General features: G+C 38.7%; 1 protein-coding gene across 1 annotated transcript; it reads left to right on the forward strand.

Annotated features, from left to right (window-relative positions):
• The first annotated feature begins 93 nt into the window (after positions 1 to 93).
• Positions 94 to 10,547, forward strand: LOC103715122 (protein tesmin/TSO1-like CXC 5). The gene is made up of 8 exons (XM_008802689.6): positions 94 to 656; positions 1,516 to 1,623; positions 3,188 to 3,365; positions 4,807 to 5,166; positions 5,461 to 5,561; positions 5,687 to 5,781; positions 9,158 to 9,562; positions 10,080 to 10,547. Exons 1-8 carry the CDS (start codon positions 484 to 486, stop codon positions 10,280 to 10,282), a joined length of 1,623 nt encoding a protein of 540 aa, XP_008800911.4. The 5' UTR covers positions 94 to 483; the 3' UTR covers positions 10,283 to 10,547.
• Positions 10,548 to 11,854: the final 1,307 nt, after the last annotated feature.

Genomic DNA, 11,854 nt, shown 5'->3' on the forward strand with positions numbered 1-11,854 from the left:
CACCACCCCCAAGCCTACGAATTCTTACCGTGTGATGCGATCTGGATACCCCATCCGTCCGATCAATTATTAGAATTTGATTTCAAAACTCGAGAGGGGGAGAGAAGAAAGGCAGGGGCCTTTCTTAGCTTCTCTTCCTTCCTTCCCCCACTTCTCCTCGAAATTTCTTCCCGCATAGCCCCAAAAATTTCATCTTTTTCGCCCTCCCCCTGATCCCCTCCCGGTCGCCGGATCTCCGCCGCACGATTCCCTCTCCTACGGCCGGGATCTCGTCCGGACTCCCCTGCTCTTCGCTCGCGCCACTCCCCTCTCCGTCGATCTCCCGGCGACCGCCCGACCGATACGAATGCTCCCGGATTCTCTTTAATTTCCCGCGCTGATGCTGGATTTGATGGTTCCTGGCGGGAGAGAGATCTCCTGATCGTATTCGTTGGCTTTTCGTTTCGATTTCCTGGGTGCAGGTTTTGGAATTCGGCCGCTGCGATGGAGCAAGGCATTAAATCCGCTGCGCCGATGCCGTCCGATTTCCCTCCGAAGAAGCTCGCCCGCCAGCTGGATTTCACAGCGGCGCACTGTGGATCGCTGGGGGCGGGGGCCCTCGAGCAGCAGTCGCCGTTGCTGCTGCCGGTGTCTCGCCCCTCGATTCAAACATCCGTGTGAGTTAGCTTTCTTGTGTTTTGTTTTTGGATACTGTAATTCAAAATTTGGGTTTTGATGCTTTTTTATTCCCATTCTTGGGTTTAATCGACTTCGGGTCGCCTTTTTTTTCATCTGGCTGTTTTTTTAATTTTATTTTAATATCATGATTGCAGTTCTCTTGATAATATTTCACTGTTTCTTTCGTCAAGTTCATTTTTCCCGTGAAATTTGACAGCCAGTTTAAATTTTCGTTTGGAGGTAATAAAGGGGACCCTTTATTTTTCATGTTAAGATTTTAAATTGAGGAGCAGCTGAGATTTGGAAAACTGTGGCCTTTATTATAAATAGAAAACTTGATGATAGTTTCCTCTAAATTTTTGAAATTGGGTATCAATTGTGTCACTACATCGGTTTCTTAGATACAAGGGTTTTAGCATATTTGGTAACTCTTGTATAGATGGTTTGATCTAAGCTTACTTATTTATGATTAACTTTCCTTTTTCTCCTGATGCCATTTCTTGTTTTAAATTCTGTTAATATCTCATCTTTACTTTAATTGTCAAATTGATTAGTTTTTCAAAGTTTAAATTTTGAAGTACTGTTTGACTTCATTGATTCTTCGCGAAAATCTTCATATAATTCAGTGCATATGTTCTTGGAAGCATGTTTAGATGTGGATGAAACTCAGTGAATTAACTGATTCTTCGATGACAATCGATGAATCTTCATAAAATTTTCTCCATGTGTTCTTGGAAGCAGCATGTTATGCATGAACGAAACTTGGTGCATTTTCTGAACTTATGTAGTTAGCAGCGTGATTGTTTATCCATATTCTACATAGTCAGTAAATATTAGAATTTGTTTTTCTATCTTCAGGAAGCTGGGGTCCCCAAGATCAAGGCCACTGCCAATATTTGAAGCTAAAGATGGTACTCCAAAGAAACAGAAGCAATGCAACTGCAAAAACTCAAGATGCTTGAAGCTGTAGGTTCTATGCTTCCTTTTTTTTTGTTTTTGGTGGAGATATTGCGTTTACTGTTTCAAATTTTCTTTCTTGGCTGCATCACTTCTCTATTTCATAGGCATGCTATGTGATCAATTTTGCTTTAAGATGCATTACAAATACAGTTCATTTATGAGTTAGCACATGCTTACTTGGCTGAAAGATCTCTGCATGCAATAAGTATACTATGATAAACTAATTTTTCTTATTAAAGGCTGTATCTGAGCCAACCTCATGCTGGAACCTAAGCTGTCATTTGCCTTTGAGGATCCTAAAAAGGTTTTTGACTTTTGATGCAAAAACTGACTTTGTGATGGCAAAAGCTAAGCTACACACAAACTGTTGGCAGTAGTTGAAGGTGAAGTGAGAAAGTAAACAAGATGGGAATTACATTGCTGTTTCTGGCTTGGGGAAGCTAGTTCTAAATTTGATTAATTCATAATAGAAAGGCTTATGTCTGATCTGATCAAGTCAGAGGCTTGTTACATCAGCAATGGATGTGTAGATATTGAGTTAACACTATGTAGTTTGTAAATATGCTTCCACAAAAAATTATATCTATTGACTTTTAGATAACTCCTAGTTTGATTGGATGAGTCATGTCTTTGGTAACGAGAACTTGTTGTACGCATGTGGATGTCAATAATATACAAATCTAATGATATGATCTGACCAGCCTTTCGGATTGGGTTGAATGCATTGGTGGCTACAAATCCAATGTGAGCTCGATGCATGGCATGGAGTGCTAAGACCTGACCTGTATTCTTTGCAAAGCTCTTGAAATCAACATTCAGGAGAAGTGCAAAGATGGAAAAACATGTCGCCAGTGGTGCAGGGTTACTTGTTTGCACCTACTTGGACTAGAACAAGATAATCTGGATTTGAGTGGGAAATAAAATTTGTCCCATGGTTCTTATTTGGGTCCTAAACCCAGTCTTTCTCTCAAATTTGGCTGATTTTAGGTCTGGAAGAAATGGGTATAACTGGACCCAACTAGACATGAATAGAAAAGCATAAATTTTTTGGTCTAGCTCATGAAAGTGAGGCTGCATCAAAAATTATCCTAACCCATTAAATCAATGAGTTGGTTTAGGTTTAAATTTGAGAAAATAAAACAATTTTGATTGTGTCTGGGACTTGTGGGTCATGTTAGAGCTGGACAGTTGGACCGAACCTGATTCAATTGATTGCCCTATTGCTTTTCTTTGGTGAAAGTGAGAATCGGAAATGAAATGGAGAAGGGGACTACAATTTTATGCTGCTGCAGTGAGGTGGAGAGCAAAGTTGAGAAGTGAGATTAAGTGATTTAGTATCAACTTTTTTTTTTTTTTTTTTGATTTAGCGTCTTTATGAGCTCTTAATATCGAAACTTTCTCTTTGGGTGTTTCCCACTTTTTCTACACTTTGGTTGCAATATTTTCATAGGATTTTCTTGTATTCTGTACCCTGAATTCCATGCATTTGATCCATTTGCTTAATTCTATTCAAAGTTATAATTCTTATCTACTTTCCTTTCTCCCAATTTAATTCTGATTATTCATGCAGGTATTGTGAGTGTTTTGCATCTGGGTTATATTGTGATGGTTGCAATTGTGTAAATTGTTGTAACAATGTTGAGAATGAAGCTGCTAGGCAGGAAGCTGTTGAAGCTACATTGGAGCGCAACCCAAATGCTTTTAGGCCTAAGATCGACAACAGTCCACATACAAACCGGGATAGTAAGGTATGCATTTATTCTTTTATTGGAACATATATTGGCTGCCATATTTGTCTGTTGTATGTATGCATGCCTGTATGTATGTATGTATGCATGTATCGTCTTATAGTATACATATCACTACATTACTCATAGTGTATATGTAGTATCTACATATGTAGTGGCAATTCACTTTATTGATTACTAATTGCAGGTTGGCAGCTTTAAATTATTGGTATGATCTACCTTTTTGCTTTATCCTTTGTTGTGTACCGTGTCCTGAGCAACAGCTTGCTCACCTTTAAGTAGGATAATAGTAGTATTGGCGATTACATGCATCGTAATTCGTGCATTTTCAAGACAATACCTTATGAAGGTTCAGGAAGCTGTTTATATCATTGCTTAAAAATATAAATATTTGAGGCTAATCTCGCCTCATGCCTTCATCGCGCTATTCAAAGATCCCTTAAGGTTCTTTACAATGAGTTATATCACATGAAGAAGCAAGTGAAAGCACACCCACCTGGTGTCTGGAGTTGCATCTTTTATGAGGTGCAGGCATAATCTTTGATTATTTTTCTATATCACCAATATTATTTCCTAACAATAGGCTAGACCTCAAATTTATTTCCTAGATATATCTTTTACTGTACAGAGCAAGCTCCATATTAAGTTCTTCGACTCTAATGTTTATCATTGCATTACCTAAGTATGACCTCCAGTCTCATCCGACATCAGAACTATCATATAAAGCTACCGAAAGCACTTTGATAGGAGATCACAATTAGGATCACGTATAGGGGCTAAGTCATCTATAAGTGCCAATAAACCTGTATGTTGTATTTAAATGCTTGATGCTTTAGCCATATTATGCCAATGCACACACATATAGATCATATATGAGAACTTGGTGTCAAATCCTATTGAGACATCCCATGGGACACCGGGATGGGGTACCATCCCAAGTGTCAGCATCGGACTGTCCCCCCATCATCCCAGTATCCTGATTGGCACATCCTGAAACATCCCTTGTCCCAAGTGTTGGGATGGGGCAGAACGGCAGTGCATGCTATTCGATGGAAAAATTGGGATGGCTCTGTTCCATATGATTTGAAACCATGCATGAAAAGATGCTATTCATCAAGATGAGAACCTTTTTTCCAAGTTGACATCATGATAAATTCAATTACTGCAAGCTGATGAGAATGCAAGGAGAGGAAAGGTGAAAAAAAACTGAGGAAAAATAACTCATATAGAAAAGCAAGCACAATTAAAAAGTAAGTTTCTTTTCATCTTTCTGGTATGCAAGCAGGAGATATAGCTCATAATTTGCTATTTCACTTGATCAAGAAATTGCTGTTTTATTGCCATGCTTTTGTTAATTTAATTACTGCCGTTCTCATTGCTTTTGAACTTATAATATTTTTTGTTCTGTTTGCATACTTGTAATTGTTCCTTTATATGCTAGGAGGAGGCAGGAGAACTGCCTTTGGTGGGAAAACATAATAAAGGATGCCACTGCAAGAAGTCAGGGTGCCTCAAGAAATACTGCGAGTGCTTCCAGGCAAACATTCTTTGCTCTGATAATTGTAAATGTATGGACTGCAAGAACTATGAAGGAAGTGAAGAGAGGCGAGCTCTTTTTCATAGTGAACAGGGAAATTCCCATTCGTACATCCATCAAGCAGCCAATGCTGCATTAAATGGGGCAATTGGATCCTCTGGTTTTGGATCCCCTCCAGCATTGAAAAAGAGAAAAAGTCAGGAGCTCTTTTTTCCTCCTACAGTAAAGGATCAATCCATTCTCAGGCTTCGACAATTCCCACAGGTATAATTCTGTAATTATTTCTTCCCCTGCTTTTTTTTGGGGGTACACAATTCCCCTGCTTTTCATAGTCACAAGTATTAGGTGTTTTGGCTCATAAAGAAATCCTTTAGCGCATATGCTAGCACCTCCTAATCTTTTAGAATCACCTTGCATTTATATCAAGTGCGCGAAGAGTACAACTCCCATTTAGTGCCCCCAATTCTTCGATATTGATGATAAAATTTTAGCGCTTACTGGAGCTTGAACAAAAATGCACAGTTTTTACTGTCACTGACAGTTTCTGATGCTTATTAGGCTAATCATATGAAGACATCTACACCTGCTTCTTTTGCTTCCACACCAGTAACCCATGGTATTAATCCTAATCAAGCAGGATCTTCTAAAGTCACATACAGGTGAGAAACTATCTTCGGATGATCTTAAGCTACTTAGTTCTTATAATTTTTGGTTTGACTAGTATTTCCATCAAGCCAAAGTTTTCATTTGTTTTTCTAAAATTAAGCTATTATTCATTCTGCAGGTCTCCTCTAGCGGACATTGTCCAGCCAGAGGATGTGAAAGAGCTTTGCAAGCTTTTGGTTATGGTATCAGGAGAGGCTGCAAAGACATTTGCTGGTAGGTTTGATAATAATATAACTTTTTATTTTTTTTTCTAAGGCACTTGGAGATGAGCACATCAGTTTTACCCGATCCTAATTGCCATAATAGATTTCCCTCTAATAACTTTAAATTAGATGTTTATTAAGTTGATAATATCTTCATAAGCATAGAGGAGTTGAAGAGATTGAAAAACTTGGAATTTTACTACTAAAATTGCTCATTTGTTTCCTCTCCTTTATATGGGCACTTAAATATTTCCATTGTTAATTATCTATCCTTCATTTCATTTTTTTCTCATGAAAAATTGCTGAGAATCAAGTGATCCCCCCTTTCTTTTTTCTTCTAATATGCAATCCTAACCTTTTTCTGTTGGTTTTCTTAAACTCTAACATTATCATTCTTCTGTATCATGTAGTGATTGGAAATAATTTATTCTTATAAGTCTTATTTCCAATTGTGAGTTAGAATCTCAAAAGATCTTCTATTTGCTTTCAAGCACTTGAATCAAGTTGTAGAGCTCGTGCTCCCTTAATTCCTATCTTTCTTTCTTTTTTCCCCAACTCTCAACGCTTTTATCTCAATTTCTTTGTATCTTCCAACTAAGTTTCACTCTTCGGCTTATCATCAACTCTGACAAGTTGGCTACACATTCAACTTTCAAGAGGGATAAAATGAAGAAAGGAAGCCTTTGTATTCATCTAAAAGGGACTAGTCATAGATTACCTCACATTAATAAGGTTCATAAAATGGTTATCTTTGTCACAAGAATGAACTTATTGACTATGTGATTGACATTCTATTGAGCGAGAATGAATGCTTTAGATATATATTTGGGGTTTTTTCTTTTTTTAAGCTAGCAACTACTAGGAACACATTTGATTAAAAAAAGACAATATTTCCAAGGGCTTTTTGCATGCATACCCTTACAAATATCTGAAATTACGTGTATACCCTCACAAATTTTCAATTTACATGTATACCTTTATAAATATCTGAAATTGCATGTATATCCTTGCAATTTACTATTATATATGCTTTTATAAATTATTTCATTTTGAATGTATACCCTTGCAGATTTACTATTTGCATTTATATCCTTATAAATTATTTTTTTTGCACATCTACCCTTATAGAGTTAAGGGTATACACGTAAATAGTAAATTGCAAGGGTATACATGCAACAAGAAATAATTTATAATGGTATGCATGCAAATTATAATTTGCGAGGGTATACATACATGTCAAATATTTATAAGGGTACATGCAAAAAGAAATAACTTATAAAGCACGTAAATAATAACTTTGCAAGGGTATACTTGCATTTCAAATATTTATGAGGGTATACATGCAAAAAGCTCTATTTCAAATATGGTTTTACTGAAGAGCTTAAAGCTTGTGGAAAATGGCTGCAAGTCACTTTAAATTAGATCAGGAGCGGCATACCTTCTTCCGTTTTCTTGTTTTTGGGGTTCTCCCTCTCTCTCTCTCTGGGTGCGCGCATGCGTGCGTGCGTGCGTGTGTGTGTGTGTGTGTGTGCGTGTCTGTGGGAGAAGGGGGGGGGGGGTATTGGGCATGGTGGGGTTTGTGAAAGGGGAGTAAATATCTTTAACAAACTATGGAGCCTGTATCAGCTTGTCAAAGAGCAAAGATGCACATCAAATAAGTAGGAAGAGACATTGCCTGCACCTGTGTGCTGAAAATAATGGCTAGGATGATAGTGGCTGCTCCAATGAAAAATCTTTGCGCGGAAGGTATACAAGGTAGAATGTCAAGGAGCAGAGATTAGGTTACTGATGTTGTCTCTGAATTGTGTAGCTTGCTCAAATCTGGGGCAGGTATTAGTTCTCTAGAGAAGTATAAGAGGATGGAAATGATAAGGTAAATCCAACATCAGCAAATTGATTGGTAGAAGTTATGTTTGCAAAAAAAAAAGGTTGTATACTGGAAATATGGCCTACTTGGCAGCAATAAACTTGAGAAAACTATGTGGAGAAGTTGAATATCAGAAAGCAAGGCATGGACATTGCCTCTGTGATTTAACTCCCAAGCCATTCAGATTGTTGATACCCTCAAGCATGTACAACAGGCCTCCACTAAACATGAAGAGGATGGGAGTAAGAAGGTAACTCCCGCACAGCTTAATTTAGTTCAGTTCACAGCAGAGTAACATGCCAAAACATGAGGATTGTGTCACTTGACTTTTGGAGTATCAAAGGATGGCAAGTCCTGGCCAAGAGATCGCTGAGGGGACCCATCTGCAGTGTGAATATTGTAAGAAAGAGAAGATAGGAAAGAAAGAATTTAGTGTAGAACTTTCAAATGCCATATGTAGAGGTCCTTAAGTCTGATGAACATGAGAATAATGAAGTGCTGAGGTACAATGTCCAAGACAAAAGGATCAGTACTTGAGCCATTCTAGATGCTTCGAAGGATAACAGCGTATGTAGGTAGTTCTAGTACATCTGGTCAGGCTGCTAGTTTAGCAAAAAAAACTGATGGGGTTAAGAAGAGGACTTGGAGAAGAAACTCCAAATCTAACAACAACAAGATGGAGTGAGGCATGAGTCAATCAACTACTTATGGTTGACCTCCTTTAGGGAGTCTACCTGCTTACAGGAAAACAAAATGAGAAACCATCTGGGAAATTCACCATTGATGACACGAGGCTGGGCAGAAATAGTCGAAATGGTCTTGCAGCCGATGGCAGATGCATATTGCATAGTCAGGTCTCGAAAGAAAGTATTTGTAACAATTGTTGGTTAGCAATTCACAATCACCTTGATTCATGATATGGAATCTTGATGAAAAGGTTAGACTCTGAAGTTTTACAATCTAGACAAATGTATGTCAAGAAGTTTGTTGGTCCATGTCCTACCCCATACACCATTAGCTGACAAACTTTATGTAAATGGACTTTCTATATACGGCCAGATGTGCAATCAACATCAAGAAACATCCTTTTTACCTCTGGCAAGCTATGGTTTCTGTTTTTTCTTCAATTTCTAAACGATATGCATGTGGGTATGTGTATTCAGGAGAGGTGCCATAATATTTGCTATCTGTGTGGGATGTGACATCTCTTTTTTGGGGAGGGGGTGGGGGGTGCATGCTGCTTACCTATGTATTTTTTTGGTCTAGCAAATCTGAGGACTACATATATGAAACTAGTTGAGGCAGTCCTGACTGATTCTTGGTTTAGTTGCCAATCAAAGTTTTCCTTAAAGAGTTATTATCTATAACTTAAGCTTGTGATAATTTGAGATAGACTTTGCTTTTTCTTTATGCATGACAATGCTTTACAAGAATTTTATTCTAATATTTCTAATTTCATTCTTTTGGAATCCTGATTTGGTGAAGATGTAATTTTAACATCCTATTTTATATGTTACAGATCAGAAAGCATATGAGGAAAGCCCAGCGGATAGGGAAGACCAAACAGATTGCTCCCTTGCCTTGTTGAACCAAGAGAGGGATGAGAACCGGAGTGAGCCAGATGTTCAGAAAGAACCAGTGGATGACTGTTCGAATGGAACTGATGTGGACAGAGCAAATATGGAGGAGTCTGAATCTGACCATGTCGATGTGCATAAAGGTTGTAGGCCTATGTCACCTGGGACACTAGCATTAATGTGTGATGAGCAAGATACAATATTCATGACATCCCAGAACAATAGCACATCTTCTAGATTTTCGTCCAACCAGAATGTTTCGGAGGTCTATGTGGAGCAAGAGAGGCGTGTGTTGACGGGACTCCGAGACTGTCTCCGAAAGCTCATAACTTATGGAAAGATCAAAGGTAAGCCAAACTACTCAGGAATATTCAACAGAAGTGATTACACGGATGTCCACTATTTAATTATTAATGCAAGTTCACTGGATCTCCATGGATGAGCCATTCCTAAAATGTGATGTCATTGGTTGTAATTATAAACTTTTCTTATGATTTTTGCATTGTGATCTTTAACAATTTCAGACGTGGTCTTTGCTGTATGTCATGAAGTGACCTGTAAATGAGTGAATTTAGGTCTATGTCATTCAAATTATCAATGGTGGCTGGTTAAAGTGAGAGTCTGGATATGAGCTTTATTGGTCTATCTAGTGCAATATGTTCATTATGATATAAATTATAACATTATTTAATGTTAATTCTTGAAGTGACTTAAAGTTTGAAGCTACCGAAAATAGAAACACCATTTGCATAATTGGTCATTCTTTAATGAATTAATCTGTTGTTAGTGCATCTCTTTATGTTTGTATTTTCTCTGTTATTTTTTGCAAAGAGAACTGATGTGTATTTCCATATATTGTTGCAGAAGCGCAGTACTCATCAATGGCCATGAAAATTGAAACATCCAACCACCAAGATTCAATCAGCAATGCTCCCATGCTGAGCAGTTCAGATGCAAGTATATCTATGAACTCAGTCCCTGCTTCTGCGAATTGTTCTCTGCCTCCAAAAGCAGGGCACCAATCTATAGCAAATGGCGACAGAACAACCAAGGTGGAGAATTCATAAATGTAGACGATAAAGCCCAAAGATGGAAAAGAAATTTCAGCTTCCATGGCAAAGTGCTGCATCCTTGTGTAATTTTCTGAACGCCAATGGATGTTGTTGGAAGCTTAGCATTGGTTGGTATTTTCTAGACCTCATTGCTTATTGAAGAATAGGTCAAGCTGTGCCAGCCCGGTCATTTTTTAACTGACTCATGATTAATGTGATCTATATATAATCATTCATCATGCTGCTATAGCGTAAAGCTGCATGGTGGGTTGTTCATGTCCGTTCATTTTTCATTTTTTTGTTGTCCAAAACCCTCATCACTTTCCGCATCGAATTAAAGGATGGTGAATAAGAAAAAATTATCTATTTGATGGAGGGAATTTTGATAAACAAGGAAGCAAATTTCTGAGGTTATTATTATATAGGGTCTCTCTCTGTTCAAGACGCGAGACGGATGCTTTTAAGCGCTGCAAGTGCACTGCTGTTCTGTATGCTTCATGGTTCTCTCTGTTCATATTATCAGGCTGGCTCGAAAGTGTTAATGGCAAAGTTGGTAAAGCCACTAGGGGTTGGATATAAACCCACTTTCACTCTAATGAAAGTAGGTGGGAAGCTCCAAAACGATATCAGGTGGGTTCAACTGCAAGATTAGTGAATTACTGAGAGTGTGGGTGAGCAGATTTATCACAAAAATGTTCTTTTGCATGCGCTATGGACAAAGTTATGTAAGCCTTAACGTGGTAGCCGGTGTCTTGAAGTAGCAGCCCATGAAGTACTGCCATGTGTGCACGTAGCCGTGCATGACCAGCCGCACACTGCCACATCATCTTGTAACCTAATATACATGTTCAAATAGAAAAATTACTTTTTTTTTCTCCGCTACTCATTTCATATAACTCTAGCGTGAGTACAGCCTGCTAAATCGTGGGAAAGTAAAAGATGCAAAGAAGGATGAACGTTTGATACAGACGTCTAAAGAAAATTCCCGGAATGCCGGACAACAAAGGAGGCGACTCAGTCTGCAGCCCTGTTCGTCTTCCTGAACACGTGTCCTATCTGAACATCACCTATCAACCGCGCCATCCTACGGATCTTCCGAATGAGGGGATGATCATTCCCAAACCGATCCACCCCTCGGAGCCAGTCGATAACCACAGATGTCTTCCTCAAGGCAGACCCACTCCACACCAAGTACCTGCCACGCATAGGACATACCCTCCCATGCTGCCCGCAGCTCTGCTCCGACTACTGTGAGTCCAGGCGTGCGCCGCCCTCCTGCTGCTAACATCCTACCAAAATAGAAAAATTTTTCACTATGCATTATATGGCCATGAACGCCGTGCATCACAGCTGGTCATTCCTATAATAGTGCATCAAGTTGAGCACCTGATGAATGGGGGGCTATAATTGGTTGATGCATGGTTGTGGTTGACGCAGTCTAGAAAATAACATCACTCGTTCAGATGCATGGGTGTGGGTGACGCAGTCTAGAAAAATTGCTGACCGGTTTTAAGTAAAAAAAAAGGCCAACCGTTAAAAGTTGGTAAAATATAAAAAGAATCCCTCCCGCGAGTTACTATAACGGTT

This window comes from Phoenix dactylifera, chromosome 12 (assembly GCF_051530095.1).
Source record: "Phoenix dactylifera cultivar Ajwa chromosome 12, Ajwa_hap1_PhDact_Kaust_v1.1, whole genome shotgun sequence".
NCBI lineage: Eukaryota > Viridiplantae > Streptophyta > Magnoliopsida > Arecales > Arecaceae > Phoenix > Phoenix dactylifera.